At 38.8% G+C, this 20,230-nt stretch overlaps 1 protein-coding gene across 2 annotated transcripts in view; it reads right to left on the bottom strand.

Annotated features, from left to right (window-relative positions):
* Positions 1-274: 274 nt before the first annotated feature.
* Positions 275-20,230, bottom strand: part of CUNH3orf52 (chromosome unknown C3orf52 homolog) — a 43,584-nt gene continuing 23,628 nt past the window's right edge. The window contains exons 3-6 of one of the 2 annotated variants that reach the window (XM_027868142.1): positions 18,086-18,216; positions 12,698-12,768; positions 5,365-5,570; positions 275-1,203 (exon numbers count right to left, since the gene is read on the bottom strand). In XM_027868142.1, the coding sequence (XP_027723943.1) occupies positions 1,202-1,203; positions 5,365-5,570; positions 12,698-12,768; positions 18,086-18,216 (410 nt within the window). In that variant the 3' untranslated portion in view covers positions 275-1,201. The remainder of the gene's footprint in view (positions 1,204-5,364; positions 5,571-12,697; positions 12,769-18,085; positions 18,217-20,230) is intronic. The other variant, XM_027868149.1, reaches the window with a different exon arrangement.

Raw genomic sequence — 20,230 nt, 5'->3', positions numbered from 1 at the left:
TTCACTGAACAATAGCAGATCTCATTTATCAAATCAAGTTTTTCAAAGCACTTCACATACATTTGCCCATTTGATCCCCACCACAACTCAGTATTGTTGTTGTTCATTCATTTCAGTTGTGTCTGACTCTCCATGACCCCATTTGGGGTTTTCTTGGCAGAGATACTGAAATGGTTTGCCATTTCCTTCTCCAGCTCATTTTACAGATGAAGAAATTGAGGCAAACAGGGTTAAGTGACTTGCCCAGGGTCACAGATCTAGTAAGTGTCTGAGGCCAGATTTGAACTTAGGGAAAGAAGTCTTCCTGACTCTAAGCCCAACACTCTATCCACTGTGCCACCTTACTGCCCTCAGTTCCCAAACAGGGTAACCCATATACCAGAATCAATATACTGACCTATAGTAGCAAAAGAATGCTGTGTTATAGAAAAAAAAAAAAACAAACCCAAAGATTAAATTAGCATGGCAAATAGTACACTATGGCCTCCTATCTCATGTATGTGATCATAGCTTTATCACTCAGTGCTTTGCACTACCCCAAAGTAAAGCACACCCGTACTAGGAGGTAGAGCACATCATCCTCATCTGTGGTCCAGAAACCTACAGACAAATTGACTCAATTCTTCCCTCACCACTAGGAAATTTCAAGCCTTCTTTCCCCTGTCAGGGGCCTGGTGGAGGAATGAGCTACCAATTGCCTATAAGGGTTGTTTCAAATGACAATTGGAAATGCAGCTGCCACATACTAGGGGAAAAAATGTGCATGAGAAATGCTCCTGTTTGGTGAGGAGACAGGCCACTGAATGCATGCACAAGCGTTTCCTCCCACTTCCATCCGCCTTTACAAGCTTGTACAGCTAGGGCTGCTCAGGCGCTATGCTGCTATTCCCAGAGACACACCATCCTGCTAGCTGCAGGAGACGACGTCTTCTTTGTCCTCCATACGGCGGAGAGGGCATCTCTGTGGCTGTAATAACAATGTGTTCTTCTGCCCCAGAACAGGAAGAGTCAAGTGGACTGCTCAACCATGGCAGGATAAGGATTCCAAAGGACAGCGTCAGCCTCTAGTTAATGCCATCTTCAGAATGACGGTGTTAGCAGATTTCTGTCTCTGAAATGAAATGAGTTTTCTCTTTCCAGAAAAGTAACAGATACTTAGAAGACTATGACCTTCAGAAACCAAGGGTCTGACTCCATTTCACTCTGGAAAAGAAAAAAAAGAAAAAGTTCCATTATCAAAGTTCCACTATTATTTTTTTTAAAAGGAGTCAGTTTTTTAAAAGTATTTTCATTTTTTATTTACTCAGTTTTTCCTAACCTCAACTCCTGAACAAAAATCAAAAGTTTCTTCTCCACTCCACACCCACACTTCTAGTGTGCTAGGTGTCCCAAAAGTTTTAATGCAATTTTAAGCTTTTTTTTTTAATGACAGAAAACTGCACTAAGACTTTTGGGACACCCTATATATGTACCAAATAGTCTGCAAAAGTATAACAGTGCATAATCTAAGACCTAGAATCCAAATCATAACTATTTTTAAAATATTTAAACTTTGTCAGTGCCCAAATAGATGAGTAAAATAGATAACAAAATTGAAAAATAAACTCTAAAAAAATTATCATGTGGCTAACGTGCACAGTATTTTATGACAGATTAAAACATATAGACTTCTACAATCTAAGTAGTCAGCATTTATTAAGTGCCTACTATGTGTCAGTACCATGCTAAGAAATGTATGCATAAAGAAAGGCAAAACACAGTCCCTGCTCTCAAGAAACTTGGTCTAAACCCCTAATATACATAATAGGAGACAGCTAGGTGGCTCAGTGGATAGAATGTAGGACCTGGAGTCAGGAAGACCCGAGTTCAAATCCAGCCTCAGATACTTACTAGCTGTGTGACCCTGGGCAAGCCATTTAATCCTGTTTGCTTCAGTTTCCTCATTTGTAAAATGAGTCGGAGAAAGAAATGGAGAACCAAAAAAATCCCATGGACAATATTGGCTTGATCCACAGGGTCATGAAGAATCAAATATGACTAAACCACCACAACTATATATATATACACACACACACACATATACACACATATATGTATACATACACATGTATAGTAATTTTCCTCAATAAAAAACATTTCATATTTATATAGTGCTTTGAACCTTAGAAAGTATATTTGTAATAAAGTTGAGGTGGGTAGTTCAAGTATTAGCCCATTTTACAGATGAGGAAACTAAGGTTAAGGGAAGTTAAGGAACTTACCATTATCAGACTCTTAGTAAATTGTCAGAGGTGGGACTCAAACCCAGATCTTCTTACTCCTAGCTCCACTGCTCTTTCTACCATGCTATATTGCCTCCAATAACCCTCATCATAACTTTTTTCACTAATCTTCAGAGATACCCTTAATAACTTATTTTTTGTTACCCTAGAATTTTGTATTTCTTTTGCCTAAGGCTTTCCAGACCTCCCCCAATTTTTTCTTTCCCCTCTGCTCCCGTATACAAAATCTTAATTCGTCTTTAATGCATAAATCTTTTGTCTCCTCAATGAGGCAATCAGAAAATACTGCTATTTCATCCATAAATAGCAATTAAATGGATTTTCTTCCTATCAATGATCTCTCATGATTAAGCTCCAAATCACTTCTCCTTTTTGGCTAAGAAGATTCACTGCTCTGTGGACCAAGTGGGCTTTTTGCCGGCCAGCATTATGATGCTTGAATGTTGATCAAATTAACATGTTTGAGCATCTGCTACATGCAGTACAATCTATTAGGCACTAAGAATATAAATATAGATATAATGAGGAATCTACCCTCAAGAAGCTTGCCATCTAAGATGTGGCAAAGGCACATACACAGATCAATTACAAAAGAGAAAAAGAAATATCAAGGATTTGATTGTAAGCTCCTTGATAGCAAGGGCTGTCATTTACCTATCTTTGTGTGTCCAAATGTTAGCATTGTGCTGGGTACATAGTAGATACTTGATAAATGTTTGTTGACTGACTATTGACTGAAGACAGGTTCATAGGACCAATGATTTAAAGTCAAGAATTTTCTTATAGCTAGAGAACTTTTGATTAATGTATAATCCTAATAGGCCTGAATTATCAGGCTTTCCAGTATATAATCAAAAACCCCTATTTCAATAATATATAAGTAGAAGATAGGAGTCATGCTTCCATTTAGAAAAAAAAAGATTTTGACAAAATGGCAGAAGAAATTCAAGCTGAGGTGGAGGAGTGATGTGTCTATACAAGGAAGATGAATTTAAATTTGTGGTAGAATAACCAGAGAAGAGAATTGTAGGAAGAACTAGAAAAGGATTGTATTGGTTAGAGTGATAAGAAAAAAAAGTTTAATAGAATTATTGGAATGTAAAGAAAAAGGGACAGCTAGGTGGCCCAGTGGATAGAGTGCCGGGACTGAAATCAATCCTGGTTCAAGTCCTGTCTCAGACACTAATTAGCCAAGAAAACCCCAAAAGGGGTCATGAAGAGTTGGGCACAACTAAAAACCAACTAAAAAACAAAGAGGTTGAAAGATTTTGTTGTTCAGTCGTGTCTGACTCTTCATGACCCCATTTGGGGTTTTCTTGGCAAATATACTGAGGTGGTTTGCCGTTTCCTTCTCCAGCTCATTTTACAAATGAGAAAACTGAGGCAAACAGGATTAAGTGACTTGCCCAGGGTCATACTGCTAGTAAGCATTACTCCTAGGCCTGGCGATGTATTGACTTCACCACCTAGCTGCCCAGGTGAAAGGTCTACAGATTATTAGAGCTGAAAGTAGCCCTCACTACCACCTCTCACATATATAGGGACTAAAGACTAAAGGGGTTAAGTGACTAGCCCAAGGTCACAAAGTTCATTAATCACAGAGCAAGAGCTTGATCCCCTGGATCCTTGCACTCAGCTTTTAACAAGTTTCCAAAGACACTCTGTTAACTTTAAACACTGTCTAGGAGAGAAAGCCTGTGTTTACAATCAATCACCTTGATTTTCACAGATGTGAGATTGTGTTAGTGTTTGGATTACTAAAGAGTAAATTAAGTTGTTCTGTTTGTTTGTTTTTTGGCTAGGTAATAGGGTTAAGTGACTTGCCCAGGGTCACCAGCTAGTAAGTGTTATGTGTCTGAGGCTGGATTTGAACTCATGTCCTCCTAATCCCCAGCCTGCGCTCTATCCACTGCACTACCTAGCTGCCCCCAAATTAAGTTTTTCTGCTGCTGAGTTAATCCAAACCAGCTGGATTCTAGTGGTCTGACTGTGCACAGTGACTTAATTTAAAGCAGATACAATAAATTTTTGCCATGATATGAAGACATTTCCACTTGGATGGCCTACTAGCCCCTCAAAGATGATTTTGTCCAAAGCTGAATTCTTCACCCTTTTTAGAAAATAAAACATCTAACCCTCATCCTAACATTTGTTTTTCAAGCACTACTATTTCTGCAGTCATCCAGGCTCCTAACTTTTGGTTTCTTTCCTTCTCTCTCATCCCCACACATTTAATCAGTGACAGATTTTGTATATTCTGTCTCTAAAATATTTCTTACAGCTGTTCCCTCTTTGCAACTCAGTCTAATTCAAGCTCCTATTTCTTCATATCTTGTTGTTGTTCAGTCATTCTTCAGTGATCCCATTTGGGGTTTTCTTGGTAAAGATGCTGGAGTGGTTTGCCATTTCCTTCTCCAACTCATTTTACAGAGGAGGAAACTGAGGCAAACAGGGTTAAGTGACTTGCCCCCTGAGTTACTAATACAATAAGTATCTGAGGCCAGATTTGAACTTAGGAAGATGAGTCTTCCTGACTCCAGGCCTGGCATTCTGTGCACTATGGCGACCCCTTGCTGCCCATCTTCATATCTAGATCCATAACTTTATATTTAGATTACTACTATCTTAACCACCTGATTGGTTTTCCTGCCTCTAGTTTCTTCTTTTTCCTTTCCCCACTGTTTGCTTAGAAAAGTTACTGGTGATATTAAATCATGGATAACATAAGTGGATTGGTTCATGTCTTAGAATGTAGGACTAATTGAATAGAATGCAGGTCTCTGTGAGGCAGTCAAGTGGTCCAGTGTCTAGACCACTGGTTGGGGATACCCAAGTTCAAATATGACCTCAGATACTTACTAACTGTGTGACCCTGGGCAAGTCACTTAACCTCTGCCTGCTTCAGCTATTTCATCTGTAAAATGAGGATAATGATTATATCTATGCCCCATGGTTGTTGTGAGATAAAATGAGATATTTATAAAGCTCTTTGCAAATCCTAAATCTTAATATTTAGGCTCAGCACCCCTGTTTTTCTCTATATTTTTCCACACTTATACTCTGTGATGCCCACTATACTTACAGGAGAGTGACAGAGAAGCTGGGTCAATTCCCAGAGTTTCACAGCCTGATACAGTCCGATCATGAAAATTTTGACGTAGAATGCCCAGCACCAACTCCTCACTCATCATATACTTCATGAAGATGTCATCCTCCGAAGGAACTGCAAAGTACAGGTGGTATGCCACCGTGGAATTGTCACTACTGAACAACAATTCAAATACAGAGCTGGTAAACACACAGAAAACACAACTGAACTATAAAATCCCTTTTAATTTTTCTTATTTCTTATTTCTAAAATATTTTAAAGTTGAAAAGGTACTCATACACATCATATCACTAGATTCCCTCCTCCCCAATAAACCTTGTGAAATACCTATGAGTTTCCCCATTTTAAAGACGGGGATCCAAAGTCCAAAGCTTTCTCTATTACTCCGTGATGCCTTCTAAGTAGCATACACATGTGTGAAAGGAGATGTCAAAAATGCCTTTTCTTGAGAAGAAACCACATTCATTAGGGCATGAGCTATACTATTCATGCTCCATCTCTGCCCTAGCTGGGTTGGAGTAGAGGTGAAGTGACTTAGCTTACACCTCTATAATAAGTAAAATATATTGAGAGAAATTATTATTGTACTATTATATCAATAACTAATTATTAATTTGTGATCCAGGCTTTTCTCCTATTTCCTCATTAAGGCCCAGTTCTTATTAAAGTCAGTCTCTGAAGGACAGATTGATGAAATTATTCCTAACCTTCAAGGAACAAGCTAGTCGATCTTGGGCAGGACTCCACCCAATTAGGAGACCTAATTTCTGTTTAGAGCATAAACAAAATCCAGTCTGGACATGCCCTTCCCCTGAGGGAAGGAACCCTTTTCCATGGCCCTCTCCACTAGAGTTTTGGGTGACCCAGCTCATAAAGCAGGTACAGATGAAGATGGCTACTCCTTCTCTAGATTGCTGGAGGCTGCTGAGTCTCATGATCTAGTCCAATGTCTACCAATCAAGACTGATTTTCACTGGTCAGGAGAAGTCCCTTTCAGAAGGTATTTAAGGCATCTCTAGGTCTCCCTTGGCGTCTTTGGTTACCAGAGAAACCACTGACCATCAATTTATTGATTGCCAAGTAGCCTAATTAATAAATTGATTATTAATTATCCAGAAACTGTCTCTCAGGGTTTTTCATTCATCTCAATATCACTCATATGTATAATTAGCCACAATACTGCCAACTGCAATGTCTCTTCCTCTCCATTTTTCCCCTTAATGCACCTTTTTGAAAAACTTTTTAAAATTTATATTTAGCATTGATTTTTAAAAATTTTGAGTTTCAAATTCTCTCTCTCTCTCCAGGCACTCCCCCACCCATTGGGAAGGCAAACAATATGATATCAATTACACACTTTAACTTAATGTACCTTTTAACCTGATTCAGAGTTAGAGTAAGTGTCCTGGAGGCAGGGCCCACAATGTAAGCCGACCCAGCCTAAACTGGGTCCTTATTACTGAAGGGTAAGTCTTCCTTCTTCCCTGACAGATGTTGGAGGGGTATGGCATGAGGATAGGGAGAAGGAAGTCCTCCGGAGGAAATGTACACCCTCAACTCAAAACAGTATGGCAGCATCCAACATACTGAGTAGTTTGTTTCAAAATAGGGAACTCCTTGCCAGTGTAATAATAGATTCCTATGGTTTTTCATATATTTTTCAAACTGGACTGGAGGCAAATACGCAGTGTGGTATAGTGGGAAGAACTTTGGATTTGGAGTCAAAAGATCTGAGTTCAACTTCCCAGCTCTGCTACTTACCTGCCTGTGTGACCTCTTAAAAGTTATTTAATTTCTCAGGGCTTCAGCCTCAACCTATAAAATAAGTGGGTTGACGCCTTTACAGCCCCTTCTAGCTCTCAATCTATGACTGTCACCATGAGCAGGAGCTCAGCTTTGTAAGTGTTGGCCATATGCCTTAAGGCAAGCATCTCACCCTTCCTTCAACTTATTTCCTGATTCTAAAATGAGGATACATGTATGAATGTGCTGAGAGATACTGTGGGGATGAGTTAATTAATGGTTTGAACTCCTAGTTAAATGTGGCCTAAATATTTAACACTAGCTGCAACTCCTATCTTGTTCCATTTGTTCAAGATGACTCAAACAGAATATCAGCGATCACAATTAAGAATAGTACAGATCCTTCCACTTGGGAGTACCCTCTCAAGAAAATATCTTGCAGAAATGCAAGCAGTATTTAAATTCCTATTAGAAGGATTTGAGGCTTAAGATGAATAGGTAAATGGCATCCTCTAGTGGTCACATTCCCATTGGCCTTTTACAAACAATGAGGCCTAAACTAAATGACTACACAGAATCACAGCTTTAGGAGAAAAGGTCCTCCAGCTCTTTTTGCTGGAAGAGCCGGGAGCAGAAACAGTATTGTACCTTTCTTTGTATCCCTGCTGCTTAGTATAGTGCCTGCAACATTGTGGGTGCTTAATCAATTTTTATTGACTCAAAAGCTTCAATTTGCCTCTTTGTACTTTCTCACCCACTGCTCCTAAGCTTTATTCTGCTTTGGACTTTGGAATCCAATTACCAATGAGAGTTTCACGTCTCATGAAATCTCTTCCTTCCTCTAATTAGTTTTAATAATATCCAACCCTTTAAGAGGCGCTACCAGGACCATCATTCTTGCCTCATTTACCTCAAGGGCTGCCTGGAGGATCAGATGCAATAATGGTTGTGACATAATAAAGCAATGGGAGCTGATGACACCATTCTCTTTGTCAGGGGCTTGGCCAGCTGGGAGATTCTTGCAGGCTGTGCAGTGGCTAGTTAACTAAAGAAGTGGGAGTAAAAGGCAACTCTAGACAGCCTGTTCAAATCTCCACCACCACCTCCTTACCATCCTTCAGGTCCCTGGCCTTATCTTTAATTCTCCCAGAGAACAACGAATATCCTATTGGAGAAGACTGGCATATTCAGAAAACAGATCTAGATTCTAGTTTCAGCTCTGCTGCTAATTCTGCCCAACGTTGAGGAAGTCCCCTCCTTTCTCTGGGCTTCATTTCCTCCTCTGGCCTTGGACTTGAACTTTCACCCACCAAAGGTACAGGCTGAGTTATGAATAGGGTTGGGCACTAACTAAGCAAAGCAATCACAAAGCAAAGCTTTCTACCTCGAAGATCCGTGCAGGAGCAAAAGGGAAAGATGTAGCTGGGAGTGTCAGGGTGCCTACTACTCAGGCATAATTCAAATTCCCCTAAGGCGAGGCCATTGGGTAGAATTTCAGGAGGGCAGGACTGGCCAGAGAAGATAGAGGGCTTAAACAGTAATGGTGATGGAGGATCGGACATCAGAGATTTAAAGGTATAAGGGATCTTCGAGGTCATTTTAGTATAACACCCTCATTTTACAGATGAAGAACTAAGTCCAAGTGAGGTTACGTGATTTCCCCAAAGTCACATAGGTAGTAAGCAAGTCAACAAGCATTTTTAAAGTGCCTACTATGCACCAGGCAAACACTGGAGATATTAAGAAAAGCAAAAAGAGTCACCAAGGATGGAAAGGCATGGCTTGGGTTCTGATCTTAATCACAGGTGAGAACGGCTCAATAGAAGACGAGAAGACAAAACCCACTTGAGTATTAGAGTTAGAGCGAATGAACTTACAGAAAATAAAGGTTTAACTTCCTTTTGCTTGGGTAGTAAAGGTACCATTTGGGGAGGCTGTGACTTTTTTCTTCCTCTATTTTCTTCTCTGAGAAAAACTAAAAATTGGGCAACTTACACAAAAAAGCTTTCTTAACGAAAATGCATAAAATGCTCTCATTCTTTTTTTCCAAATCTAGTTCAGTTTTTCTTTCCACCTACTCTAAATGTTGCCTAGAGAGATCTATGGCAGTATCTTCTATTCTCTTTCATTCAGCACAGTAATCCATCCTCAGTTGTCACCCAAACCCCAGATAAGAAAAGAGCTTGGACCAGGGAATATCTGTGAACTTAAATGAGACTCAGCTTTCTCAAGTCTTTCAGTTGAAGGGTTTATAGGCCCACCTACCCATCATCCTTAAATGGTTCTGGGGGGAATTAGCCAAGATTTTCACCTATTATGCAATTTGTATTTCAGACAATAGGGTGAATGTCACAGTAGAGTTTTGCAAAGCTAAAGTAGGGTTTGTTTTTGGGTTGTTTTAGGTTCAGACCCAGATGGGAAACTTTCACCTTTCACCATTCAAGCTGATTAAAACCAGTAGGTAACTTATGGTTTTAGAATTGCCTGAGGCAATAAAAGTTGACCAGTACATAGGGTCGGTCACACATCATTTGTCAAAGTCAGAACCTGAACACATCTTCCTAACTTTAGGACAGCCCTCTCTCCACTGAATCATATTACAATGTACCAATAATGTTGGGTAGCTAGGTGGCACAGTGGAAGGAGTTCTGGGCCTGGAGTTAGGAACGTTAATCTCCTGAGTTCAAATCTAGTTTCAGACACTTACTAGCTGTGTGACCCTGGGCACGTCACTTAATCCTGTTTGCCTCATTTCCTTATCTGTAAAACGATCTGGAGAAGGGAATGGCAAACCACTCCAGTATCCTTACCAAGAAAACTCTAAATGGGGTTACAAAGACTGAACATGACTGAATAACAACAATGCTGTGAAACCACATTGGTGAGGAAATGATCCAGTGTTGAGAACAACTGATTTGGAATCAGAGGACCTGGGTTTGAATCCTAGCTCTGCTACTTACCACCCATGTGACCTTGGACAAGTCATTTAACCTCATGAGGTCCTTTCCAGTTCTGAAACCTACACTAATCCTATGAAACATTATATGGAACAATCTGTCCTAGGAAGAGAACATCAGTGTAAAGTCATCCTGTACCATTTTGGTATAGATGCTATCTGGTCAAAGTGAACATCAAGGGCAGCCTTAGAGGGGAAAATAATAGAAGGAGAAATGATTAAAAAGTGAAGCATTTCAGGCTCAGAAGTTAAACGACTTCCTTATATTTGAACTACTAATAAATGTAGGAGGTGATATTTGAACTCAGGTCTTTCAGGGTTCCCAAGTCAATTCTCTTCCCAGCATACCACAGTCCTTTCTATTGTAATCATTTGTGTACATTCCTCTACCCATCACTGGACTGGAAAGTCCTGGAGAACAAGGACTATGTTGCTTATTATCAGCATGTCCTTAGCACCAAGCTGAATAAGTAATTAAGTGCTGAATAAATGCTAGGGGGTGTTTTGGGTGTTTTTTGGAAATTCCACTTATAACAATTCTGAAGGACTTGTGATGAAAAATGCTATCCACCTCCAGAGAAAGAACTGATGAAATCTGAAAGCGGATTGAAGCATGCTGGTTTTTTATTTTTAACTTTTTTTCTTGTTTTTTTTTTTTGGTTTGAGTTTTCTTTCACAACATGACTAATATGGAAATATTTGTGCATGAATGCACATGTGTAATCTTTATCATATTGCTTGCCTTCTCAAAGAAGGAGGAGAGGAGAGAGAACGCGGGGAAATTTGGAACTCAAAATTACAAAAAATGAAGGTTAAAATTACTTTTATATGTAATTAGAAAAAATAAAATATTAAAATTAAAGAAGAAATTCTACTTACAGGTGAAGCAGCAAAACATTTCCCCAATGTGACAGGAGATAAATGAAGTTTGGGTAAAAAAAACCCAATAAGACGAAACAAGCATTTACTAAGCCCCTAACATATGCCATGCACTGTGCTCAGTGCTTTACAAATATAACTTCATTTGATCTTCACAATAACCATAGGAAGTAGGTGCTATTATTACCCCTATTTTATAGTTGAGGAAACTGAGGCAGACAGAGGTTAAGTGACAGGGTCACACAGCTAGTATGGTCAGACTGGAACTTGAGTCTTCCTGACTTTAGACCCAGAACTCCATCTACTTCACTTCTTAGCCGTCTCTTAAACAATTTAACTATTTTTTTAAAAGGACAATATTTCACCTTGTGAGGTAAGATGAAAATGGGAAGAGGGTTATAGCAGGGTAGAACACTGTTTTTTTATGTGTAAGTGCCTCAGATCCTATGGAGCTCCCCCTAGCGATGCAATCCTGCTCTTCCAAAGTCCCTAGCAAAGTCTAGCAAAATAACAACAGTAGCAACATTTCATCAGTATTCAAAGACTTACAAAGTGTTTTTTCTTGTGACCACCTTGGGAAGTACAGATGAGGAAACTGAGGTACTGAGAGATGACAGCCAGCGTGCGCCAGAGCTAGGTTTTAAATCTTGACTCCAACACTAGAGCACTCCTTTGGGAATATTACATTGCCTCAATGCCCATTCTGCCCATTTGGATTAGATTCTCAAGAAGGTTCTTTCCTGCCTTAAAAATCTTTTCTTTTTCTCCTGTGTCTTCTCAGAGAAGGCCACGATTAGGGGCTATTGAAATATTGAGAAACTAGGACTTTTGCTTGTAAACTTTTTTGGGTCTCCATTAGTCCTCCAGGAAAATGGAAAGTCGTTCCTATCCCTTCACATAGGTCCCAGGGGTGTTGAATATATTGGGTAAAGAAATGCCTGAGTTCCTCAAAAGCACATATAATTTCCAGAATTATGTCATTATTATGCTGCCTCCCCAGTGGTATTACTATTTCTGCCCTTCATAAGCACTTACATCTATTGGATGTTCACATCCCTGACCCAATGACATTTCCAAAACACTTGTCAATCACATCAGTTTTGGACTGCAAGGGACCTCACAGTCTACTTTCCTGCCAAAGCATCATCTCAGATAATCTAGTAGCTATTTCATATTTTTAAATTTCCCAGGAAAAACTCAAGAATCTACTTCACAAGACCCTTGCAAAGAGGAAAACCTTCGTTCGGTTGAACTTTGAGGAAAAATAAACAATGCCACAGGGAGTAAGAAATAGGGACTAAATCTGTTTTTTTTTGGGGGGGGGATGTTGAGACAATCAGGATTAAGTGACTTACCCAGGGTCACACAGCTACTAAGCGTCAAGTGTCTGAGGCCAGATTTGAACTCAGGTCCTTCTGACTCTAAGACCAGAGCTCTATCCACTGTGCCACCTAGCTGCCCCTATATCTGTGATTTTCATTGGTATAGGGAACTTCTAGATTTAGAACTCTTACCTATGTCAGTCTTCAAATTCTATGCATCTTCTTAAATTGCCTGGAGCACTGAAAGGTTGGTTAAATGACTTGCCTAGGGTCACACAACCAACATGTTTCAGAAAAAGGTAGGTCTTCCTGACTCCAAGGCCAGGCCTCTATCTACTATGCCACCATGCCTTTATAGAAAGTCATTATGAGCCCGAAATTTCTAAAGACTGCTCCACATTCTTACCTAGAGTCAGCTATTTCAACTGAAGCAAAATATCGACTCAGAGCTGGAGAGGAACTGTACAGATTTGTGAGCTGTGGAGGGAAGAGAAATGTCAGATTATTTCCTCATTCTAAAATGCAAAACTATTTCTTCCCAAAGAAATTCTACTTTAGTCACGTGTCAGTGTATTTATAAGTTCATAAGCTAGGTGATACCGTGGACAGAGCAATGGATCTGAAATCAGGAAGATCCAAATTCAAATTCAGCCTCGGATCCTTAGCTGTTTGACCCTGGGCAAGTCACTTAACCTTTCTCTGCTTTAGCTTCCTCATCTGTAAAAATAGGGATGATAATAATAACTCTTACCTTTTACAAATCTTAAAGCACTATACAAATGCTAATATTGCTATTATTGTTATTACTACTACTATTGTTGTTATTAATATTACATAAGGTCAGAACAATTTAAGAAAAAGCAATTTAAAAAAAATTTCATTTCCTACTGAATCCAATGGGACCAAGTAACCAACATGACATCCTTTATACAGCACAATGACATCTTATCAGCTTAGTAGTGTTGTTGATTGGAATTGAGAGCACCCCATGACCACAGGAAGAACAGAAATACAGAGATAGGATGGAAAGTCACAAAAGGGCAGTGACCCAGCTAACAAAAGACTTCAGTCTACCTCATTCTCCAGAACCTGAGTCACACTGCTTCTCTGGGGCCAGAAAAGGAGATAAACCTTTTGATCAAGTATTTTTCACTCTATTAGAAAAATTCCCTAAAATTTGAAGGAAAGGAGCTGCATTAATTATATTTCTATCTTTTTTAGCACCAGAGCATTTTATAGATCACTACTTCAAAAAAAAAAAAAACAAAAAACAAAACTGAGCTTAGTGTTTTTTAATACTTACGGCCAAAACATTCATTTACATTTTATTTGGTCTAAATTTGCACTTAAGGCCTTCCTGTTTGGTTCCTGGATCCAACCTAAGCATTCCCTTAAACCCTGTACTTACTCCATGGCTGTCCTCAAGTTTCTCCTGAATAGTTTCTGCCTCTCAGACTTAAGTGGACCCATAGCCAAACCCTGGGAGCAATCATTATAAAGACCAGCTTATGTTTATCTGGCCCTCTAAAGTACTTTCCTATATGGTCTGTCTATTCTCTATCTCTATGAGGGACCAGGTTAGCTCCCAGACTTGCCCCAGCCTGCATCCACATCTCTGACTTTTTCTGGAATCATCCTCCTAGCATCCACAGAGGTGCCTGTGGTTGAGATAGGGAAAGAGGCGGCCGGGATGGCCCTCAGGACCACATGCCATAGACCCACTGGCTTAGTGAGAGCATTGAAGAAGAAACTTCTAGGGGTGATAGTGCCTGAGGAGAAGAATCTGCCTCATACTCTATTCCCAGCCCAATACAGAATATCCCAGGACATTCCACTTACTCCCCAGAATAAGAGATCATCACAGAACCTGGAATTATTAAGATCCTTTAGCTATCATATTTATAGCTGAAATCCAAGCATATTGGTTTCCTGGGAGAGGAGCAGTTGATAAACAGACATATGGGATAGGGATAGGGACTAGATGCATGATTTCATTGATCTAGGGAACTCCCAGGTAAGGAAACTCTCTCTACCAATGAAGTTGGGCAACTTTTCTGAAACTTGTAGTGTTAGGAAGTTGCCCAGAACACCTAGAAGTTAAATGATTTGCCCAGGGTCACACAGCTAGTACACATGTCAGAGGCAGGTTTTGAATCCAAGTCTGGAAGACTTTGAGGCCAGCTCTCTAACATACCATGCTAGCTCTCAAACATATACACGTATGTGTGTAAATCAGACAAAACTCTCCCAGATAGCTAACCGAGAGTGTGAAGCAAGGAGAGTGTTACTCACTCTGACTCAAAGGATAATTAGAAAACTACCCCAGGACTCTCTCTAGCTATCAGAGATTTCATCACCAGCTTTCTAGTCAAGGCGGAGACAGGTTGGACTTTGCCTTAATACAGGGAGTGCAAAGAACTGGTGGGGAAATTAAGTGGAACTAATTTTTTGATATCTTATCTTTAAAATGGAGTATGTACTCTTGAAGTCAGGAGGACCTGAGTTCAAATGGGGCCTCAGACCAAACACTTGATACTTACTAGCTGTGTGACCCTGGGCAAGTCACTTAACCCCAATTGCCTAAAAAACAAAAAAATGGTGTATGTACCCAGTTGAATGTTTAGAATAGTGTTCAAAATGATATAAGAATCTTAGACCAAGCCACTAATAGTAGAGGGAATAAAAACCTGGCAGGTAATTGGGATAAAGTTAAGGAATATTGCATCTTGAAAAGTATATTAAGCCATGAAGGGGAAACCCCTACATTCCCCCCGAATTCCCATTAATCATCTATCTCCAAGACTACCTAGAAACTGGCATAAGAAGGGAAAGAAGGCAAAAAAAGAGACTCACTAGAAACTATGCCCAAAGGGCTATAAAACTGTGTATACCCTTTGACCCAGCAATACCAGTATTATTAGGTCTATATCCCAAGGAGACAAGAAGGAAAGAAAGAAAGAAAGAAAGAAAGAAAGAAAGAAAGAAAGAAAGAAAGAAAGAAAGAAAGAAAGAAAGAAAGAAAGAAAGAAAGAAAGAAAGAAAGAAAGGAAGGAAGGAAGGAAGGAAGGAAGAAAGAAAGAAAGAAAGAGAGGAAAAGAAAGAAAAAGGAAAAGAAAGAAAAAGGAAAGGAAAGAAAGAAACAAAAGAAGCTATACATAGCTCTTTTGTGGTAGCAAAGAATTGGAAATTGAGGGAAATTGGAAATCAATTGGGGAATGGCTGAACACGTTGTGGAATATGAATGGAATGGAATACTATTGTGCTGTAAAAAAGGATGAGTAGGATGCTCTCAAAAAAACCTGAAAGAACTTACAAAGCAAAGTGAGCAGAACCCGGAGAAGAGTACCCATAATAACAGTAATATTTTATAATGATCAGCCGTGAATGACCTAGCTAGTCTCACCAATACAATGATCCAAGACAGTTCCAAAGGACTTAGGATGAAAAATGCTATCCACCTCCAGAGAAAGAACTATGGAGTCTGAATGCAGATTGAAGCAACCTTTTTTTTTTTACTTTCTTTTTCTTTTTTTTTTGGAGGGGGAGAGTCTGGGTTTTCTTTTGCAACATGACTAATATGAAAATATGTTTTGCATGACTGCACATGTATAACCTATATCAAATTGCTGTCCTTTTCAATAAGGGAGAATAGGAAGGAGGGAGGGAGAGAATTTGAAACTCAAAAAAATTTTTAAATGAGTGTTAAAAATTGTTTTTACAAGTAATTGGGGAAAGAAAAAATTTTAAAGAAAAAAGCAGACATGGAATTATAGGTTAAAAGCTGGAAGGGACTTCAGAAGTTATCTAGTTCAACTTCCTTCATTTTACAGAAGAGCAATATGAGGTCCAGAGAGGCAAAATAACTAGTCCAACATCACACAGCTAGTAAGTGGTAGGGCCAAGATTTGGCACCCGCCTCCCGCCCCATCCCCACCCCTGACTCCAAATCTATAGAGCTTCCACTCCTCTCTACTCCTTTCACCTCTTAGGCTGGGTCTGTAACGATTTCCCTGGACATTCAGAAAGGTCAACGGGGTCTAGTTCCCTTCTCTGCTCCTATTTCACTGTTGGGATGAAGGGACGAGTCTCTAGGCTTAGGTTTGTTTTCTTTTCCCATCTATAAACTAGGAATAATGATGAAACACCCTACCCATCATGCCCTTCACAGGGATGTGATGGCAATAAATGAGTTGTCTCATGGCAGTGCCAGTTTTCTGTATCATTGAGACAAGGTGTGACACATATTCACATTTCTTTTGCCTTTAACCTGGAGGGTTATCAATCCAGGGCAGGATTTTACTCTTAGAAGGTAAATACCACGGGTGTGTTTCCAGATTCAGTTCCTGCCTAGATTTTCTAGATAATACAAGCTTAAACTAAAGGAGTTATGAATAGACAAATGACAAGGAGCATTTCATAGTAAAGACTATCAACAGGAAATACAAAATAATGAGAAAGAAAAACAAATTACCCAAAGAGACAAATATTACCACAAAAGGAGCCATGAAATGTCATTGTTAGGAGCACAAGGGGATGGTCTATAGGGTAATCTAAAAGAAATTACCCTTTAAAGGAAGCCTCACATGGAGCCAAATTGAAGTCAAATGATAATTCAGTCTCACTACATTCCCAAATCCAGTCTAGTTTTTGTTTAACTTCTTAAGTGACTATTCAGGAGTGGATAGTGGTCAAAACCATAACTTCCAGGTAGAATCTATTCTCATAGAAGTGATGCATAGGGTACCTGATCCAATTCTGGAAATTCCCCATCTTAAGGAGACTAAATTAATATCAGTTTGGGTGTTAGGTTAGATCAGGATTGGGGAACCTGCGGCCTCCAGGCCACATGTGGCCCTCTAGGTCCTCAAGTTCGGTCCTTTGACTGAATCCAAACTTCACAGAACAAATCCCCTTAATAAAAGGATTTGTTTTGTAAAACTTAGACTCAGTCAAAAGTCACATCCAAGGACATAGAAAGCCCCCGAGGTCACAGGTTCCCCACCTGTGGGTTAGATTAACAGATCAGAACTTCCAAATTATTATCAAGGAAGAAAGTAATTGGATTGTAGGGACCTCTGTGTAATTATAATAACCAAACCTGGTTCAAGAGAAGAGATAAGAAAATATACTTTCTTCCTCCTTTTTTCACACAGGTGATGGTGGGGGTGGTAGGGTTGGTTTATGGGTGGGAAAAATCACAAATACCTTCAGATTAAATATTAAATAAATTCAAATTAAATAACATACCTTCCTATGTTATTTAATTTTACTGAACTGATTTTTTTTTCTTCTTTTAATCTTTATTACAAGAGATGGCTTGCTGAGTAAGGAAGAGGAGGTGATATAAAAACAAAAGATATCAATTCACTTTGTAAAAATCTGATTTTCCTCAGATCTTTAGACCTAGGGATTTTCTAGAATTGGTCCAGAAGTAGCAAGGGTTCTAAGAGAACAAACTCTAGGCCAGTCCAATATCAGTCCCAATCCCAGCCTATCAAGGAAGTCTTGATGCATTTGGCTACAAGTCAATCACTATCATTCATTGTTCACCTAGTATGGAACAAAGGGGAGAGGAAAGAATGAAGAGAGATTATTGTGGGGATTCATTACAATAATAATAAACATACTTAAATGGCATTTAAAAATCTATAAAGAGCACTTCCAAACTTTGATTTCTACCCAAATCAAAAGGAAATGTGCAAGGCCAAAGCAAGTTTCAGAGTTATGCAGTTATGGAGCTGCTTCATTTTAACTATTAACAGCTAAATTAGAGAGTATGAAAAGGTACAATTACCCTTTTACTGAGCTCATTAAATAATGTGTCCTCTTCAGCCATACACTCTTCTGGAATCTTTAGTGTGACCAAGAATGTTTTATTAGATGCTAATTCAAGTATTTCATTTTCATCCTCATCTATGTAGCTTGCTGAAATGGAAAAACAAAAAGGAAATCAAATCAAAATAGACATTGAGAACAAATTAAAAGAACCTATACATTCTAATGGCTATTGTGAAGAAGGAAGGTAAAGTATTATGTTATGATGAAAGAACACAAAGTTAGGCCAGAGTTTGTATATAGTGAGTATATCTAGAAACACAAGTAACAGAAATAGGCTTAAATTGAATGAATGACCCTAAAGGGCACCAGGAAGGCTCACCTACAAGGTCACTTTGTGAATGTTGAGCCTCACCCATTTTGATTCTCTGATACCCCACATACAACAGATTCTGGGATGAAAGGTATTAACTCAGCTTAGCTAATGGATGCCCACAGCACAGGCTGAATTTAAAAACTGTCCAAAGATATAATGGCAAAATCAGGGTAGAGTATCATAGGGCCAGGAGAGGAGAATCTGTATCTAAATGTTATATGTCACTAATATCCTGGAAATATGAATTGGTCCAACCATTCTGAAAAAGAATTTGGAACTTCACCCAAAAAGTCACTAAACTGTTCAAATCACTAAGCCAGTGATACTACTAGTAGGCTTAGATTTCCCAAAAGATCAAATAAATAGGGAAATTAGGAAAAGACCCGTATGTACAAAAAAACCACCCCAAAACCTTTATAGCATAACTTTTTGTTTGGAAAGAAACGAATGCCCATCACTGGGGGAATGATTGAACATACTACAGTATAGTATAGGAATGTAATGGAATGTTACTGTGTCATAAGTAAGTAAAAGAGGTGGATTTAGAGAAACATGAGAAGATATCAGAGCAAAGTAACTGAACCAGAAAAATAATTTACACAATAACTACACTGTAAAGAAAAAATAGGGCAGCTAGGTGGCACAGTGGATAGAATGCCAAGTCTGGAGTCAGGAAGACTCATCTTCCTGAGTTTAAATCTGGCTCAGACACTTAGTAACTGGGTGACCCTAGGCAACTATTTGCCTCAGTTCCTCATCTGTAAAATGATCTGGAGAAGGAAATGGCACCCCCCCCCCACTACCTCTGCCAAGAAAACACAAAATGGTGTCACGAAGAGTCAGACACAACTGAAACAAGTTAACAACAAAGAAAAACAACTTTGAAAGATTTAAGAACTCGGATCAATTCAGTAAATCATCATGACTCTATAAGACTAATAATACATAAATCATACTTTGCACATGTTAACAGAGAAGTGATGGACTAAAAGTGCGGAATGAGACACACATTTTCTGACACAGCTAAGGTGTGGATCTGTCTTGCTGGAATATACTTATTTGTTACAAAAGAAGACTTTTGTTTTTTTTCTGTTTTTTGTTGTTGTTGTGTGTTTTTTGTTTTTTTGCTTAGGGCAGCAGAGCTATGAGGGGAGAGGATAGTGATAGGGATTTAAAAAAAGAAAAAGAAAGAAAAAGAAAAGAAAGAAAAGAATCTTAATTAAATATTTGTAAATATATATAGCAGAGAGAGAAAAGTTCTGAAAGTGACAGGAACAGGCAGAATAGTATAGGAATTACAGTGGTAAATTTATTATGTACATAAAACAAGTTGTGTATAATTCAACCTCACAGTTTCATATGCAAAGTTTTTTTCTGTTGTTTGTATGTGGAAATGATATTTCTTAAAGGCTGTATGTATTTATCATAAAAAATTAATTTTATATGACTCACTTTTGTATCATTTGGGAGTCAGGATAAAGAAGTTACTTTGACCACAAAATTAAAGCTAGAATGTAGATGAAAGGCTTTTATAAAATCTGTCCACTCCACTCCATCCCCCAACATACCTTTAAAAATGGAGAGGGTTGTTTGTTTATTTGTTTTTAAACCAGTCTTTGCCTTGGACTGATACATGGAATTAGAATGTTGACAAAATACTTGCCAGACAGAAAACAGACTTTGAACTTGGCCTCTGGCTCTGCAGTGTTTAGGAATTATATTCTTGAAGACAATGAGTTCTGTGTTTCTACTTATGTTCTAACGAGCTCCTGCTATTACCTAATTGTT

Source organism: Vombatus ursinus, unplaced genomic scaffold (assembly GCF_900497805.2).
Source record: "Vombatus ursinus unplaced genomic scaffold, bare-nosed wombat genome assembly UNPS02001419.1, whole genome shotgun sequence".
Lineage (NCBI taxonomy): Eukaryota > Metazoa > Chordata > Mammalia > Diprotodontia > Vombatidae > Vombatus > Vombatus ursinus.
This window is presented reverse-complemented; position numbering and strand designations above follow the sequence as displayed.